The sequence below is a fragment of the Camelus bactrianus genome, chromosome X (genome assembly GCF_048773025.1).
Source record: "Camelus bactrianus isolate YW-2024 breed Bactrian camel chromosome X, ASM4877302v1, whole genome shotgun sequence".
In the NCBI taxonomy this organism is placed as follows: Eukaryota; Metazoa; Chordata; class Mammalia; order Artiodactyla; family Camelidae; genus Camelus; species Camelus bactrianus.
In genome coordinates this window covers 101,236,647-101,256,471 of record NC_133575.1, presented here as the reverse complement: position 1 = coordinate 101,256,471, position 19,825 = coordinate 101,236,647, and the positions used below count along the sequence as shown (strand labels likewise).

Genomic DNA, 19,825 nt, shown 5'->3' with positions numbered 1-19,825 from the left:
ATAATATCCTTCCTTCTGCTGCCTTTTGGGGTTTTTTGTTCTTCTTTTTCTAGTTCTTTCAGCTGGTGGGTTGAATTGTTTATTTGAGATTGTTCTTCTTTTTTGAGGAAGGCCTGTATTGCTATAAACTTCCCTCTTAGCACTGCCTTTGCTGTGTCCCATAAAATTTGAGTGGTTGTGCTTCCATTTTCATTTCTCTCAGGTATTTTGTAATTTCAGCTTTGATTTCCTAATTGACCTGTTAGTTTTTTAATACCGTATTGTTTAATCTCCATGCATTCCTTTTTTTTCTCCTTTGTTTCTCTGTCGTTGATTTCTAGTTTCATGGCATTGTGGTCAGTAAGATGCTTGAGATAATTTCTAACTTCTTAAAATTGTTGAGGTTTCTTTTGTGCCCAAGTACATGATCAATCCTAGAAAATGTTCCATGTGCACTTGAAAAGAATGTATATCATATTTTCGGAGGGTGTAATGCTCTGAAAATATCCACCAAATCTATTTTTTCTATAGTATGATTTAATTTCTCTGTTGCCTTATTTATTTTCTGTCTGAAAGATCTGTCTAGTGATCTTAATGCTATGTTAATATCTCCAACTATGATTGTATTCCAATCATTATCCCCCTTTATCTCTGTTAGTAGTTGTTTTATGTACTTAGGTGCTCCTATATTGGGTGCATATATATTAATGAGTGTAATATCCTCATCTTGTATCACTCCTTTAATCATTATAAAATGTCCTTCTTTATCTTTCTTTATGGCCTTTGTTTTAAAGTCTACTTTGTCCGAAATCAGTACTGCTACACCTGCTTTTTTGGCTTTTCCATTTGCATGGAATATCCTTTTCCATCATTTCACTCTCAATGTATAAGTGTCCTTCTTCCTAAAGCGGGTCTCTTGTATGCAGCATATTGAAGGTTGTTGCTTTATTATCCAGTCTGCCACTCTATGTCTTTTGACTGGAGCATTTAGTCCATTAACATTTACAGTAATTAATAATAGATGTGTGTTTATTGCCATTTTGAACTTATTTTTGCAGTTGATTTGGTATTTCCTCTTTGTTCCTTTCTTCTTCCTTTTGTGGTTTGGTAATTTTCCTTTGTATTATCATGGATTTTATTTATTTTTTGTGACTCCCTTGTAAGTTTTTGGCTTGTGGTTACCTTTTTTGTAAGTCTATTAGCCCATTAATATAACTGTATTAAACAGATAGTAATATAATCTCAAACCCATCCTACAAAGAATAAAAAATTTTAAAAACAAAGTAAAATACTCTATATTGTCTTGCTTCCCTCTCCCACTCTTAATGATTTAGATGTCTTCTTTTACAATTTTGTGTTTATTGTATTTGGAATTCATGAGCTATTACCTTTCCAGTTATGAGTTTTTCATTTCTATAGCATCCTGCTTCTTTTCTATTTAGAGTAGACCTTTCAATATTTCTTTTAGCATGGGTTTAGTGTTCCTAAACTCTTGTAGTTCTTTCTTGTCTGTGAAATTCTTTATCTCTCCTTGCTGGATAAAGTATCCTAGGCTGCATCATTTTTTCATTCAGGACATTGAATATATCTTGCCACTCCCTTCTGGCCTGTAGTGTTTTTGTAGAGAAATCAGCTGAGAGCCTTATGGGGGTTCCCTTGTAACTCACTCTTTGCTTTTCTCTTGCTGCCTTTAGAATCATTTCTTTATCCTTTACTCTGGCCATCTTGATTATGATATGTCTTGGTGTGGGTCTATTTGGGTTCTTCCTATTTGGGACCCTTTGAACTTCCTGTACATGGATATCAGATTCCTTCTTTAAGTTTGGGAAGTTTTCAGTCATGATTTCTTCCAATACCTTTTCAATCCCCTTTGATCTTTCTTCCCCTTCTGGGACCCCTATTATGCGAAGATTGGCATGCTTTATATTATCCCATAGGTCCCTTATGCTATTTTCATTTGTTTTTATTTGCTTATCTTGTAGCTGTCCTGATTGGGTGCTTTCTGTTGTCCTGTCTTCTAGGTCACTAATTCATTCCTCTACATTATCTAGTGTGCTTTGCACAGCTTTTAGATCATTTCTCATCTCAGCTAATGAGTTTACCAATTCTATTTGGCTCTTCTTTATAGCTTCCATTTCATTTTTGACATATTTTATATCTCTAAACACTATTTCTTTTAGTTCCTTCAGTACTTTGATCACTCCTTTTTTGAAATCTCGATCTAGTAGGCTATCGATGTCTATTTCATTGATTGTTCTTTCAGGGGATTTCTCTTGTTCTTTTAATTGGGAATGGTTTCTCTGCTTCTTCATCTTTCTCATACCTCTCTGGCACTGTGGGTTATGGAGTATCAGTTATCTATTGTGGTCCTTATGGAGTTTATTTATTTATCTACCTAATGCCTATGTAGGAATAACACTTAAAATAAAAGGGAGAGAGAGAGAGAGAAAGAGAGAGAGAGAATTTTAAAAGAAGGGAGAAAAAAAGGTTTGAAAACAGTGTATAATGAATAATAGAAGAGCAAGTTGAAGCAGAATAGCAATCGAGTTGAGACATCTTTTAAAAACCTTTAAAAAGGGAGAAAAGAGGGAAAAATGTATTTGAAACCTGTGTATAATCAATAACCATAAGTAAAACAAGAAGACAACCGATGGAATGGGAGAAAATTTTTGCAAATGAAACCGACAAAGGCTTGATCTCCAGGATATATAAGCAGCTTATATGACTCAATAAAAAGAAAATAAACAACCCAATCCAAAAATGGGCAGAAGACGTAAACAAGCAATTCTCCAAGGAAGACATATAAATGATCAATATGCACATGACAAAATGCTCAATATCACTAATTATCAGAGAAATGCAAGTCAAAACTACAATGAGGTATCACCTCATACCAGTCAGAATGGCCATCATTCAAAAGTCCACAAATGACAAATGCTGGAGAGGCTGTGGAGAAAGGGGAACCCTCCTACACTGCTGGTGGGAATGCAGTTTGGAGCAGCCACTGTGGAAAACAATGTGGAGATTCCTCAAAAGACTAGGAATAGACTTACCATATGACCCAGGAATCCCAAACCTGGACTTGTATCCAGAAGGAACCCTATTTCAGGATGACAGCTCCACCCCAATGTTCATAGCAGCACTATTTACAATAGCCAAAACATGGAAACAGACTAAATGTCCATCAACAGGTGACTGGATAAAGAAGTGGTATATTTATACAATGGAATACTACTCAGCCATAAAAACCGACAACATAATGCCATTTGCAGCAACATGGATGCTCCTGGAGAATGTCATTCTAAGTGAAGTAAGCCAGAAATAGAAAGAAAAATACCATATGAGATCGCTCATATGTGGAATCTAAAAAACAAAAACAAAAACAGACAAACAAAACAAAGCATAAATACAGTACAGAAATAGACTCATAGACAGAGAACACAGACTTGTGGTTGCCAGGGGGGCGGAGGGTGGGAAGGGATAGACTGGGATTTCAAAACTGTAGAATAGATAAACAAGATTATACTGTATAGCACAGGGAAATATACACAAAATGTTATGGTAGCTCACAAAGAAAAAAATGTAACAAGGAGTGTGTATATGTCGATGAATGACTGAAAAATTGTGCTGAACACTGGAATTTGACACAACATTATAAAATGATTATAAATCAATAAAAATGTTAAAAAAATAACAGGACATCAAAACCATGAGAAAAGTGAAATGACATGGATTTTTAAAAATAATAATAATAATAATATTTTTAAAAAATTTAAAATTGATTAAAACTGAGAGTATATATAATTGTTTAAGAAGTAAAAATTAAAAGAGTAATAGAAAATAGAACAGGTAAAAACAGATTTAAAAAAAAGAAAAGGAGGGGTGGTGTTCTCCTGGAGACTGTGTGCTCTTAATGCGAAGTCTTTCTGTCTTCGCCCTGTTTTGGAAGCTCCAGAGGCCCTCTGTTGGTGCCTTCGTCTGTGCTGCTCCCAGTGCTTGTCGGCATGCAGATCGCACCCCCTCCCAACACTGGGTCAGGTGCATCTCTCCTTTGCTGTGGGCGGGCGGGTCACTGCCCCTCCTGATGCTGAAGTTAGATGTTGCAGACTGGCCAGGAAGGAAGGCGGGTCGCGCCTTCTCCCAGCACTGTGGTCAGGGGCTGCGTTCCTGCCGGAAAGGCGGGGGGCCACCCGCCCTCTTCTGGTGCCAGTCACTCTGCAGGTCTGTGCTGCTGCGCGCTCAGTAGGTGGGCTCGGGGAAGACCAAGAAACAGCCCCATCCCTGCTCCGGGCCAAAACCTAGCTCCTTGTTTGTCTTGGCGGAGTAAGTTCTCTGAGGGATCAGGACGGAAGGATCCTATCTGCCTCGGGCTGTATACAAGTCTCCATCTGGCCTTTGAGGCTGCTAAGTCCTTAGGTGCAGATGCAGGTTTTGCCCCCGCCCCCGCCCCCGCCTGGGTGCTCAGCGCAGGAAGATATGGCGGCTGTGCCTGAGCCCTGCGTCTCTTCACCTGAAAACTTTCCATGGGTTTTCAGAGATGGGGGTATGCACCCTTCCCCACAGGGCACATCGGCTATGTTGTTTTATGTAAGACCCAGGTTATTCTGCCCTGTACACCCACACCAATGGCGTGCAGCTCCCTACAGTCCCCTGGGGCTGCCTCAGTGCAGCCGTCCCTGTCCTCCGTCTGGCTCGGGCAGCCTGGCCCTACCCCCAGCTGCTGGCCCGCCTCTCGGGCTGGGTGTCGCGGTGACCCTCTGTGCCCATTTAACTTAGTTCTGTCAGTCAAGGGCTTCTCTGTACAAATCTGAGCCTCAGAGGCTCCCCCTCCATCCCGCTGGCCTCTCAGTTGGAGACGGGAGACCCAGCGAACAAGCGCTAGTCCTCCTTTGCCGCTCCCTCCCCACAGGACTGGTCCGGCACTGTTTTGCCTTTTCTTCATTCTTTTTTCCTTTTCTCCTACCAGATTTTTGGCGTCTCTATCTTTTGAAGAGGACGATGTTCTGTTGGAGTTCTGAAGGTGCTCTTGTTGGCTCAGTGGGTCTGTGGATGTGACTCTTGGTGTATTTGTGGGAGAGGGTGAGCTACAAGCGTCCTTCTACTCCACCATCTTGGCCTCCTCCCTTCTGATGAATTTAAAGAAACATGGTTTTCTTTTTAATCCAAGTTGGGGGAGACTTCTGAGGTTTCCTTGTCCAGCCTCTCATTAAATACAGGAATCCCTTCTAGACACCCCTCACTGATGGCCATTCAGTGAACAACAGGGGCTCTGATTTAGTTTAAATTCTATAAATGGAATGGATCTGTATGGATTTATCCCTTCTAGTGTTTGTTGCTTCATCCAGGGCAAGACCCAGGTATTTGTGTGAGGCAGCAAGCCAGCATTAGAAGTATCCTGTGACCACAAAAGAGAGGGACAGAGTCCATGCCCTTAACCTCAGTGTCACCTGACTCCAATTATTTTGTGACCTGGTACTCTTCTCACACAGATCTAACCTAAAGTCCTTGTGGAATTTGCAGTTAGTTTTGCACAACTACATTACTTTTGCCCCAAGCATCGTTAAAGGAATCAGTCAGGGGATGATCAACCAGGAATGTCATGAACCCTTGGTTGCTCTTCCACAGGATCCAAATGATACCTTCAGACTTGTGTTTAGTTCCTAATGGCCATTTAGGGGCATTCTGATTGTGCAACAATCTACTAGAGAAGAGATAATCAAGGTCCTGAAAAACCCTCTACTGGCCAAGAAGAATAGTGAATATTTGTGACTTCTGCTGTTGTAGTCCTGTTATCAGTAAAGAACATTTCTGATGACATCTATTTTTCTTTCTACATCACTTATTTATTCCTTCATCAAATATTAAATGTCTTTTGCATCCTAGGCCTTTACTCTCTTCTTTTTACTTTCTGAATTTTCTTTGCCTCCTTTGTTCTTTCTCCTTTTTTTCTCCTATTTTTACTTTCTTATTTTATGCTAGGGAAATAGAGATAGTATTTGAGAAGGTTTTTAAAGTGAGACTATAGATGTGGGGAAGGGTTGGAAACTGTTATAGATTCATGTGTTTTGAGTGGGACTGTTTTACCAATATCATCCAGCTTTCTATTATTTCCTCACTTAAAGCATACCAAAAGAGCCCTTAACTCGTCAAGAATAATACCCAATTTGTGTTGATGGAGAATTCATCTACAGTGACTGACTTCATCCTTCTTCACATGACAGATAACCCTCACCTTGGAGTCCCACTATTTGGAGTCTTCCTTATTTTTTATATTGTCACTGTATTGGAAAATCTAGGCCTAGTAGTCCTGATCAGGGTCAGTCCCTGCCTCCACACTCCCATGTACTTTTTCCTCTCTAATGTATCCTTTCCTGATGTCTGTTTCTCTTCCATCACCATCCCAGAGACTTTAGTAAATTTGTTACCTAAGTTGCAAGTGGGTTATTTCCTTGGATGTGTGACTCAAATGGGCTTGTTCATAATCTTTGCCTCTGCTGAATGCAACCTTTTGGCTTCCATGGCCTATGACCGCTATACTGCCATCTGTCACCCACTGCTCTACCACGTCATCATGTCTAAAGTCTGTTATCTCCTCTTGGTGGCAGGATGCTACCTTGGTAGCTTAGTTAACATGGTTTCTGTGACAACTACTATCATACAACTATTGTTCTGTCAACCACATGTCCTTCCTCACTTCTTCTGTGACATCCCTCCACTGTTGGCACTGGCTTGCTCAGAACCCTGGGTCACCCAGATCTTGATCGTTGGCTGCAGGGGATTCACCCTGATCACCTCCATTATGGTGATCTTTGTCTCTTACCAGTTTGTCCTCATAACTGTCCTGAGAATTCCCTCAGTTTCCGGCAAACAAAAAGCTTTCTCTACCTGTGCTTCCCACTTGACTACTGTTGGCCTGTACCATGGAACAACTATGTACACTTATTTGAAGCCCTCTCAACGTGGATCCCAGGCAGGAAATAGAATGGTTTCAGTGTTTTATGCAATGGTGATACCAATGTTAAATCCTTTCATCTATAGTTTGAGAAACCAGGAAGTGAAAGTTGTTCTATGGAAAATATTGAAGCAGAGTCCCTAATCTTACATTCTGTGTCTCAAAAATGTAATATGGTCTATGAAGACTTGCTCACAGTTCTATCTGCAGTGTTTTCCTTGCCCCAAATAAAGCCTTTTAAGAATAATTGAATTGCTCTGACTAAGGATTTAAAAGTAGTTGCTTAAACAAACAACAATATAATAGGAAGAAATTATATGGACAAGATAATATATTTTCTAAACAACTGATAAGAAATATTTTAAGAGAAGGAAATAAGTGTGTGGGCATGAATATGCCAATCTGAGTTGTGAACTAGTGTAACACTAGTCATGAGTTAATCCCAAGATAACAAGGTTAGGAAACAATGTAATTTGACTGCATGTTATAGAAAACAACATGGGTGGTAACTGAGATACAAATTCCTTTGCTTTACCACTCATGTGCTTATATAGAGGATTTTCTTGGTGTCCCTTAGGCTAATTAAGTTCAGTCCATATCTTTCATAAGGATTCAGAAGAATCCTAGATGTATGTTTTCCAAATGCTGTACCATCTCTGCCACTGTGACGCTGTAAAATATAAGTATGTATGAACTCACATGTGCAATTATTGAGATTTATAGGGACAAATCTTAAAGAAAGTGATACTCAGCCAAACAAGAGGTTGGATTCACTAATTAAAGTAGGATTTGAAGATCTTTTGCAAGGAGCAATCAATCATTTGTTAGTGAAAATTTGAGGCCCGAGTTACAGCTGTGGGTTTTTTTTTTTTTGTAGGCAAAGTTTGAATGGACCTGAACCAAGTCTATTGATATTCCTGAATATACTTCCAACAGGAAACATAGGTGTAAGTAGAACCCCCAATTAATTTATTAGTCCATGGTTAGTCCTCAGAATTTGTAAAGATGCATCAAATACTTGGATACTGCTGTCTTGTCTAAATACACTGAACAACAGACTATCGATAAAAATATGCAATCCTATATCTGAAGAATATAAAACCTTAATATCTTACTTTTATAGATGAGGAGACCAAGACTTAGAGAAGAGAAAGTGACCAATAACAACAGCTTAAGCTTCAAGGAAAGCCAGAAATTCGTATTTATCCACATCTAGGTCAGACACAATTTTGGGGCCAGGAGAATGGTTTTGCTTCTGCCTTCATTCCCAGAAACCATCTAGCTTCGCTACCCTCTCTCTGCCAAAGACTCCTAAGTCCCTAAATTTTAAGAGAGAATGGTTTATTTGGTAGAAGTGTGAAAACCAATTCCTTAGAGCTCCAGATCTTTAAATCCAGTTACCAGCTGGAATCTTCACTTGAAAGTTCCTCAGGCACTTCAAACTTAACATGTAAAAACTGAACTCTTCTAAACCTGCTCCTCCTCTTTCCCTGTACCCTATTTAAGTGAATGCATCACCCAGTTTCTTAAGCCCAAAACTGGAGTCAGCCCTCTAAGTTCCTACATTCAATCAATTACCAAATCCTGTCAATTCTCCCTCGTAAATGGCTCTTGAATTAGTTTATTCTCCACTGCCAGTGGCACTGTCCTAGATCTTGGCACACTCTTTTCTTGCCTTGATTAGCAAAAGAGTCTTTTATCTCCTCTCTCTGAATATACCTTGGATCCTGTTAAATCTACTTTTCACATAACAACCACAGTGGTTTAAATGTAAACCCAAAGAGACAAGCCTTCTCCTATCCTCCACACTGCTTATAACTTTTCAATGTTTCTCTTTGCCTAAACATAAATTCCAAACTTATAAATTTGGCATTCAAAGCTCTCTATGTCCTGCCTGTTTAAGTCCTATTCATTTTTTCAAGTCCAAACTTAAATCTCATTTTCTTTTACAGATAAGTTTTCCTGACATTTCAGATGGAAGTGACTATTCATATCTTATTTTCCCATTGTACTTTGCACCTCTATTTTGCCATTATGACACTTGGCCTTATAATAAAATACTCTGTATGTTTGTCAGAATTTCTGTTTTGCTCACCTACATCAAAACACTTTGGAAAGATAGAGCCACATTTGGCTAATTTTTAAAAATCTCCCACCCTAGGTCTAGCATAAGGCTTAGTACTTGGTAAGAGCTCAAGAAACATTAGCAGAGTTGAAATTTACTCTCAACTAACCTTTTTCCCTTATTCAGTTCATTCTGTCCACCAGGCATTGTTACATCCTATCATGTAATGGAGGCAATGTAGAAAATTTTATATCTTAGGACAGGAGCATCTAGCCAAATCTTCTGGTTTTGTGGATGTTTCCTGTTGACACTCAACCCACAGTAGCGAACCTAAACCTCTTCTTCATTATCCTTATCTTTTAGTTCTATACCACCTAGGTGTTTGCCCTTTAACCCCTCATACTTCCTGGATTTCTGTTCTTCTCTGGTAACTGGCCATGCATCTGATAGATTTCTTCCTGAAATAAAAACCATCCTCTTTGTAAGATTCAAGGTTAAAGACTCTCAGAATAAGAAGTCAGAGGTATAAGGGCCTATAGAGATCATTGAGAATGATGGGTTTTAATTAATTTTTTAAGCATTGGATTTATTTCTTTAGGTAAATTTCAATGCAGAACAAAAATATATAAAACAGAAGTGGAACAGGTTTAGCTGAAAAAAGTTTGAGACACCTATAGCCCCATTGCCTAGCACTCACCTCTCCCTCTGAGGCACTGCTCTAGAAACACAATGACAGTCTGAAAACACTAGGTTAATTGAAACTGCTCTTTTCACATAAGCAGAAACAGTGTCCCCAAGGGAGAGCAACATTCTGGAGATCACTCAGTTAGTCAGTAATAGAGGCAGATTTAGAATTCAGGTCTCCTGATTCATACTATAGAATATTGTCTACTACCACATTCTCTTAAGCCCCTCTCATGATGTGAGGTACTTAACATAGCTGGGATAGTGGGATGAAATGGGTTTCATAGGACTGAACTACAAACACTGCCTTAGCATCTATCTCCTTGGCAAGTAGAAGTGTCTCCTATCCTCTAAATAGCCCCAGCAAGACTAGAGACAGCTACAACCTCATCAGCTTTCATAATTTCTACATGGGAACTGGTGGCTTTCAGGGGATACCAAAATATTTTAGTAATAGACAGTCCTTACAGTTAGAACTGGCTATATAATTTGTAGCCCCAGTGCAAAATGTAAATGTGAAACCTCTTGTTAAAAAAGTCAGGAAAAAGTGTCATTAAAGCTATTCAAATATAAAGTTTTCTTTTCTTTCTACTGGAGTGTCTCTCTCAACCTGTCATGGTGTTTTAAATTTTCCATTTGATGTCACACCTTCTCAGGCACAGGGATACTTGTGGGGCAAATGCAGACACTCACAGGTGCCCAGTGACCCCACCCAGTGATTCAATGCACATGTGTGGGGCCCACTGGCTGCTGGGTACTCCTCCCACAAACAACAGATGCATTGTACCCTGGTCAGGAGTGAGTAAGTAGAGCCAGCGATATCCACTTCCCAGAGGCTAGCTGCCCAAATCCATGGCGGACAGGCAACTATCAAGGGGATGTCAACCCTTGTACCAGGATGCACTAGGTACCTGGATCAGGTTCAGCAATAAGCCCCACTGAGTCATCTGCCAAACGCACCAGGGCATTACCACTCTGGGGCCAGGATGGCTGGCTGTCATCATGTCCAACCCTGAGATGTTGCAGGACACGTGTGCCTGACCCAATCCTCCCTGGGCCCATGACCAAGTCCCTGATGGTGGAATGTTGCATCAATCCCTGGGTGAGAAAGAGAGGAAGAGGCTGGCTGGGCCCTGGGAACGAAGGGTCAGGAGAGTGGACAGCCAAGAATCTGTCCCAGGGAAGTGGAGAAGCAGTGAAAATGGGACTGTGTGCTAGCAGAGAGTCCAAGCTTCAAGTGTGCACTCAATTGTTCCATTACATTTTGGATTTCATTTACAAAGCACAAATTCAAATTATTAAAATTAACACAGAGGCATTAAACCCCAAGTGCAAGACTCTTGTAAACTCAAGGCCCTGCACCACTGCGCTGATCACATGTCCGTGAAGCCAGTTCTGTTTAAAGACAGAGATTTAAAAAAAAAATCTTTCTCAGGCAGTACAGTGCAGTGGCTAAGGGTACAAGCTCTGAATCAGACTGCAAGATTTTGAGGCCCACCTCCCTCACTTTCTAATTCTTTGACCTTAGACAAGTTAGTTAGACATAGTTAGTTTCTATGTCTCAGTTATCTTATCTGTAAAATAAGGATAATAAGATCATCTACCTCCTAAGGTTGCTGTGGGGGTAATGCATGGACATTGATTAGAGTAATGCCCAGACATAGCATACACTCAATAACTTTTTTATTCTTATTTTCTGCTCCTAGGATTCTACATTTTTCAGATATTCAATACAGGCATAAGGTTTTGTTTACTCTCGATCTGCCATAGGCCTGTGTTCCAAATGGTATTTACCCAGCTTACAAAGCATATAACCAGACTTTAGTCTCCAGTGACCTCTCAGGCTTCAGGGAAACTCCATTAGACTTACACAAGTCGAGTCAGCCCAGTTGGTTGTCATGGTAGATTTTAGAGTTTTTTCTTTCACAGACTCAGAACCCATTCAAGTTAGTGTTAGGCTGTACCATACTGGGTCTCAAGACTACCGAATTGAGCCTCAGGGACCTCACATTCAGTTCTGCTGCTTTTCCAACAGGCTCTCAAAAAGGAAATATCCTCATTGTCTTATAAATAGTAGTTCTTAGTTATAGGGCTAGTGGAAAAAAACTATCCAAGTCAATCTCTGGGACCCCATCTCAGTCGTGCTGCTGCAGCACCAACCATTAGGGACATAGACAGTCAAGGGGACGTAGAGTCAGAACAAGATGTGAAACAGGTGGAGCCTTGGCCAGCCCTTCTAGAGGGAGCAAGGCCCCTCCCATTGAGGAGATGAGGGATGGTGGGGGGGGGCTTTACAAGTTGGGGCAGCAACTCTGTCCCCTCAGATGTTGTAAGAGAACGATGACTGACCTCTCTCTGCATCTCCCACTCAAAGTTGCAGGAGAAGCTGAGCCTTGCTTTCCAGGGAGCTCTCAGCACAACACCAAGCCCTCCATCCCGCCCCCCACACACTCAGGGTGGGCTGCAGTCAGCTACACTTGGGGGCCACGCTTCTCCAGCTATTCTGGGCTGAGTACCCCTCCCCAGCACTGCTCTAGGTGGTGGTGCCCAGAGCAGCATCTGGTCTTGTTTTCCGAGGGAAGGATCCTGCTGAGATAGTTCTCAGCCACACTGAGCTCAGCCCGAGCAAGTCCTCAGGCTGAATCGGGGACCTGAGCAAATACTCAGACAATAGGGTAAGGGTAGTTCTGGGGGGCCCAACGACAAGATCCTACAGCCCCAAGGCAGAGCTGCAGAGTCCAACTGACTGTGCGCCTCTCAGCTATTGTCCAAGGCAAGGACATCTTAGGGACTCCTTTGGCTCAGAGCTGGCACTTGTCAGCCACTTGGGTTTCCTGGAGGATCTGGTCAGGGGCATCCAATTCAGGGAAGAATGTCCCAGTCTGGCCTCCTGGATATTGACTGGCCTGCTGGTCAAGCCCCCATGGGTCAAAGGGACTGGCTGGAGCAAACCTGTAATCCCTGCAAAAGGAGAAATCCTGGAGCTTGGAACTAGCTGAGCTCTATCTCGTACTGCATAAGTTGAGTTCTGGGGCCCAGAGCACTAAGCAGGGACAGTAAGAAGAGGTATCAGGTTTCTGAAGAGGCAGAATCCATTTTTTAGAATTTTGAGAACATGGCTAGGCTGGGATTAATGGAAAAGAGATATAAGCAAGTCCATCAACAAATATTTTCTAAGTGCCTATGTGTACAAACTTATTCTAGGCAGTATAGCAGCATAGAGAAGAGAACGCAGAGAGAAGTGGGAGATTTTCTTAGGAAGCATAAAACATGGGCCCCAGAGAAGAAAAATTTTAAGTAGTTGAAGAAAAAGTCAAATAGAAATTGTTTTTACTTTATGTTTTACAAAATGAATATTTCAAACTCAGTTTTCCACTAACTTACATTTTAATTTTAGAGAGAGGTATATTCCTACCTAAAAATGTAACCTCAATTCAAAACAATAAAGGTGTTAATTTCTCTTCAGTAAGAATTGCTACCTTTTCCACACATGTTGATTGACCCTGATAACTAATTGAATTATCTAAAATTACTTTTTTCCTGATTATAGAAGAATGACATGCTCATTGCTGAGAAATTGGAAAATATGGAGGAATAAGAGAAATATATAAATCAACACCTAGAGACAACCACCAGTACTTTGTTTTATGTCCTTTTAGTGTTCTACTTTTTAATATGTGCATGTGTGTATATGTGTGTGTCTATAACTGTATTTGTAGTAGAATAATAATTCAATACTATTTTGTGCCACATTGTTTCACTTAAAATTATGTTAGAAAAATATGTATGCCAATAAGCATTCTTCCTCTTGAGTTTAATAGTTGCATAATACCCACTGTATGGATGAACTCTCATGACTAATTGTTAACAAATAACTTTTGAAAAGATTGATAGTATATGTGTAACTGAATCATTTTTCTGTACACCTGAAACTAATATTGTAAATCAACTACACTTCAATAAAAATAAGAATTAAAAAGAGAGTAATAGAACTCATAGTTTCTTTCAATGTGCTCAAAGCAAGAGATGAAATACACAATTTGGAATGTGGCTGCATTTTGTTAAATGCATACCTCGGCTAAATGAAGTTACTAGGAAGAATAATTACCTTCTATGATAAAATCTCCTGTAAACACAAAGGCTTTAAATAGAACTTTCATTTGAACAGGTGGAAAAGAGAAAAAGCAGATATCCTGAAAGATTTTACTAGGCATTTTCCCTCAGATTATGTAATTGAACATTGGTATTATCTCAGTGTAGAACAATGAAACCAGAAATGGGCTGTGCCAGCCCACTGAGTATCAATCCCAAGGATGGAAGGGGAAAAGCAGGCAAATGCCCTGGTTCTATAACCTAGGCTGAGAGCAGTCAAGGGGAAGGGCAGGGCAAGAAGGACTTGTGTTTGCCCTAGAGCTGAAAACCTTCTGAGGATGGTAAGAATGATGTACGTCTTTGAATGCAGTACAGAGGGAATTAAAAGCTTCAGTCACAGAGGAGAAGGAGCAAAGCTTAACAGCCCAACCAATGGAGGAGTATCACAGAAGAAGAAGTGGTCAGTAGTGGAAGTTGCAGAACAGTGAGTAAAACATAAGGGCTGATATGGACACTGGAGTTGATGGCTTGTGGTGCTTGGAAAACAAGTTGGACAGGATGATGGCTATGGGCACAGTGAGTGGAAAACACAAAGCAGGACAGAGAGATAAATGGGGACTGATTCTAATGAAGATGACCAGCCAGTTTTTCTTCTATAGTGATAGTATAGAGAAGGATGAGTAGCCAAAGAGAGGAGTTATAATAAAGGTAAATCTGAGGAAGATCAGTCATTTCTAGGAAAATGAACTTTGTCTAAACATTTACATTTCCTTCTATAGTTCCCAAGAGGTATCTGGAGTAGACCTCCTAAGATACAAATCCAGGGATCTGACAGATATTCTAGTGCAGTCTTCTAGTTTTAGTACCTAATACTCGGAGTTGTCACAAAATTAGTATAGACAATTTGCAGTTATCCCAAGGGGTAAAACCAATTTACATCATTTAAAATTTATTTAAAGGCATATTTAATTGACATAATATTTAATTCTACTTTAATTACTTTTAAGAATCCACATATTGCTTTGGGGAATTAGTAAAATTAGACAAAATTAGTGTGTCATAACATGGAACATGTTGGGAATCATTAGTCTAAACCATCTGGATAGATGGCTGTCTCGTTTTCTATTTGATAATTGCCAGGATTGAAAACCCTACACCTACCCACCCTCCCTTCCACCAACCTCCAGTAGGTATTCTCTTGAGAGCTGGGAGTTTTTGTGTTTATCCAACAATATTCATTTATATTTAACTTTAACCTCTGATCAAGTCAAAGGTGATACAACCTCAGGTATAACCTGAAGGTAGTCACATTCTCTTCCTGTCTAGATTATTGTGGGAACTCAATAAGATAATATACATAAAAAGGTATTCATGAAAAGTCTGCCATTATTAGTAAAACTTACACCTAAGGAAAATGCCAGGCAGTAGGTCTTCATTTACTCACAAGTCAAAAATACCACTTTTAATGTCTAACAACATCCCTTAAGCCTGTAATGTTCTGGTCTCAGGCTCCAGGAACACAATCAAGTCATCTTCCAAAGCATGAAGCCCACTTGGGTGAGGAATCCAAAACAAGGAGAAGCAAGACCTTGGATGAGATGTTGCTACTCCTTTGTACCTGATTAGAGGTGACAGTGGCAAGGTGGTGGTAGATGGGATGGCATAGCTTCAATCCAGGATAAAGAATGAATTATCCTTTCTTCAAGGATCAGATATGACTTCTTATGTCTAGTACCTAAATCGAGACTTTGTTATTTCTGCTTAGAGAAAGTATAATCTCATTAAGTGTTTTCCTATCTTCTTTCTATAACCTATCTTTTCCCTTACTTCCATTTTTTTTCTCGTATAGAAATATAATATAGTGGGAAGAGCAGGGATTTTGAATCCAAATGAATTTTATACCTAAACTCCTTGAAATTTTGGGTTTTCCTTTAAAGCCACTAGCTTTTGTACACTTTTTGTCTGTTTCCTTGTGTCTGTCCTCATCCTCCCACTTCGACTTTCTTATGATTATGTCTATGTCCTTGTCATTTCCTTTAAGAATCAGTTTATTGCAAGGGTGTGGAGAAATTGGAAATTTCACAAACTGCTGGTGGGAGTGTAAAATTGTGTAGCCATTGTTTAAAATAGTCAGATAGTTTCCCAAAAGCTTAAATATAGAGTCACCATATGACCTAGCATTGTCACTCCTAAGTATTTACCCAAGAAAAATGAAAATATATGTCTGCACAAAAACTTATACATAAAGTTTCATAGAAACATTATCTACTACTATAGCCAAAAAGATGAAGCTATCATGTGTTCATAAATGGATGAGTGAATAAATGTGGTATATAGCTATGCAAAGGAATATTATTCAGCTATAAGAAGGTTGGAAGTACTGGTACATGCTATGCCATAAATGAATCTTGAAATCATTATGCTAAGTAAGAGAAACGAGTCACAAAAGCCCATATACTCTATGATTCCATTTATATGGAATGTCCACAATGGGTAAATCTATAGAGACAAAAGTATATTACTGGTTGCCAGGAGGTGGGGGAGAGGAGAAGAAGGAATAACTGCTAGTGGGTGCAAGGATTTTGAGGAGGGTGATGAAAATATTCTAAAATTGATTGTGGTTACAGTTGCATCACTCTGTTAATATAGTAAAAATAATTGAATTGTACAATTTAAATAACTGAGTTGTATCTAAATATGTGAATTATATCTATATAAGGTTGTATTTAATAAAAAGATCAGCTATCTATTTCTGACTAGGTGTTAGTATAAATAATGTCATTTTAGGAACCACAGAAAGATTCCCTGGGACTGACATTGCTAACCAGAGGAAATAATAGAGTGTTTGTTTCATAAAAGTGAGTTCTACTAAACAAATTCTATCTCTGCTTCACAAATGATACAAGATAAAATTTTAAATTACTGTAAAATACCACCACACACATATGGTAAAACACTTAAGTGGTAGTAAGTGATATACAGTGAAGTTTCCCTCTCATCCACTATGTCCAGTCCTCCACTTTTCCTCTGATGAGGCAACTATTCTTATCCATTTATATTCATCCTTCCATATTATAAAAACATGCCTTTGAAAACTGTAAAAAGTAATTCACTGTACACACTGTTCTACACCTTAATTTTTTCACTTAAAATTATATTTTAGAGACTATTCTTTATCAGCTATTCCAGTTATCTGTTCAGGCACAAGAAAAAACCTCAAAAGATTGTCTTAAAGCAATACAAGTCATTTATTTTGACCATAAATCCAGGATTGACTGGACTCAGGTAAGTAGTTCTCAGGATCCTCACGTGGTTGCAATCAGATAGTAATTTGGGGTGAAATAGTTTTATAACTATAGGCTTCATCACTTAATATGTCTGGCACGTAAGGACAACGACCACTTCCTCCTCAGGCATATCTCCCCCCACCCCGTCTCTCTGACTCTTGTTTCTCTCTCTCTCTCCCTACCCTTTTTTCCCCTCTTCTCCCCCTCCCAACATTATTGTGGCTTCATGGTAGCCAGACTACATGCAGGGTGGCTAAATGCTCCCAGAGCAATTGTCCTAAGAGAAACTGGCAGAAGCTGCATGATCTTTTCTAACCTAGCACCGTAAGTCATGCATCATCATTTCTGCTGAACTCTATTCATTAAAGCAGTTGCAAAGTCCCTGCAAATTCCCAGCAAAGTTCACAAGGTGGTGGTACAGACTTTGAGCTTCTTGTTTGGAGTGACAAGAATTTTTTGACATGTTTTCAATCCACCCCATCCAATAATGCAGAGATAGCTTTTTCTTTGTTTAATGACTGGATGATGTTTTATAGTATGAATGCACAATAGTAGAATAAGTTCCTTGTTGATGGATATTTAGATTGCTTTCCATCCTTTACTACTGCAACAATGTGCAAAAAATATCTTTTTGCATAAATCTTTGAGAACATGTGCAAGTATATCTGAAAGATAAATTAATTAAACTAGAGTTGCTGGACCAAATGAAATACGACTTCAAAGGCTTTACATATCTACTAATAATATATGAGGGTGCTTTTCCCACACATTTTTGTCAATGCAATGTATTATAAAACCTCTTAATCTTGGCTTTACATTTGTTATATTTAAACAGTTTTCTGTGAACTATTGCTCTTTTTTTTTTTTTTTTTTTTTTTTTTTTGCTCAGTTTAAATTAGATTTTGGGTCTTTTTCTCATTGACAGAGACTTTTTTTCCTGGACAGGGGAGAAACCTATAATATACAATATAGGGAAAAATGACAATAATTATTAAATTAACTATATATGTGTGGGTTTATTTCTGGGCTTTCCATTCTGTTCCATTGATTCATGTGTCTGTTTTTATGCCAATACCATACTGTTTTAATTACTATGGCTTTTTAATATAGTTTGCAATCAGGGAGCATGACTCCTCCAGCTTTGTTCTTTCTCAAGGTTACCCTGGCTATTCGGGGTCTTTTGTGGTTACATACACATTTTAGGATTTTTTTGTTCTATTTCTGTGAAAAAAAGCTTTTAGAATTTTGATAGGGATTGCACTGTATCTGTAGATAGCTTTGGATAGTATGGACATTTAAACAATATTAATTCTTCCAATCCATAAACACAGAATACCTTTCCATCGATTTGTGTCTTCTTCAATTTATTTAATTAATGTCTTGTAGTTTTCAATATACAGGTCTTTCACCTCCTTGGTTAAATTTATTCCTAGGCATTTCATTCTTTTTTATGCAATTGTAAATGAGATTGTTCTTTAAATTTATTTTCCTGATTGTTCATTATTAGTGTATAGAAACACAACAGATTTCTGTATATTTATTTTGTGCCCTGTAACTTTACTAAATTCATTTATTAGTTATAATATTTTTTGATGGAGTCTTTAGGATTTTCTATATATAGTAGCATGCCATCTGCAAATAGTGACAATTTTAATTCTTCTTTTCCAATATGAATGCATTTTATCTCTTTTTATTTTCTGATTACTGTGACTAGGACTTCCAATACTATGCTGAATGGAGATAGTGAGAGTGGGTATTCTTGCCTTGTTCCTGATCTTGGAAGAAAAGCTTTCAGTTTTTCACCATTAAGTATGATGTAGTTAAGAGATTTTTTTATATATATATGAACTTTATTAAGTTGAGCTAACATCTTCTATTCCTAGTTTGTTCAGTGCTTTTATCATGAAAGAGTGTTGAATTTTGTCAAATATTTTTCTGTCTCCAGAAGTGATCATGTGATTTTTATCCTTTGTTCTATTGGTATGGTGTATGTCATTGATTGATTTTCATATGTTAAATCATCCTTGCAACCCAGGGATAAATCCCAGTTGGTCATGGCATTTGATCTTTTTAATGTGTTGTTGAGTTAGATTTGCTAGTATTTTCTTGATGTTTGTGTTTATATTCATTAAATTTATTGACTTATAATTTTCTTGTCATTTTTTTTTCTGGCTTTGGTGTAAGTGTAATAATGCTGGTCTTGTAAAATGAGTTTGGAAGTGTTTCTTCCACCTCAGTGTTTTGTAAGAGTTTGAGAAGGATTGACATTAATTCTTTAAATATTTGGTAGAATTGACTAGTGAAGCTATCTTGTCCCTGGTTTTTCTTTTTTAGCAAGTTTTGATTACTGATCCAACTTCCTCACTAGTTATAGGTCTCTTCAGATTTTCTCTTTCTTCATGATTCAACTTTGGTAGGTTGTATGTATCTTGGAATTTATCCTTTTCTTCTAGATTATCCAAGTGTTGTCACATAATTGTTCATGATAGTCTCTTATAATCCGTTTTATTCCTGTGGCATTAGTTGTGATGGTTTTTCTTTCATTTCTGATTTCATTGAGTCATCGTTATTTTTTTTCTTAGTGTAGCTAAAGGTCTGTCAGTTTCATTGATCTTTTCAAAACAAAACTCTCAATTTTGTTTATTTTTCTATCTAGCAATTTTGTTACTTTTCTATTCTCTATTTTATTTATTTCTGGTCTAATATTATATCCTTCCTTCTGCTAACTTTGGGCATAGTTTGTTATTTTTCTTCTAGTTCCTTAAG

At 38.5% G+C, this 19,825-nt stretch overlaps 1 protein-coding gene across 1 annotated transcript; it reads left to right on the top strand.

Moving 5' to 3' along the window:
- Positions 1-6,061: 6,061 nt before the first annotated feature.
- Positions 6,062-7,075, top strand: LOC141576243 (olfactory receptor 5AR1-like). Its single transcript, XM_074358992.1, has one exon. The coding sequence runs from the start codon at positions 6,152-6,154 to the stop codon at positions 7,073-7,075; it is 924 nt and encodes a 307-aa protein (XP_074215093.1). The 5' UTR covers positions 6,062-6,151.
- Positions 7,076-19,825: the final 12,750 nt, after the last annotated feature.

Bases quoted from the DNA above. Each gene is read 5' to 3' on its own strand.
- LOC141576243 (XM_074358992.1), top strand. From the start codon at position 6,152: ATGGAGAATTCATCTACAGTGACTGACTTCATCCTTCTTCACATGACA.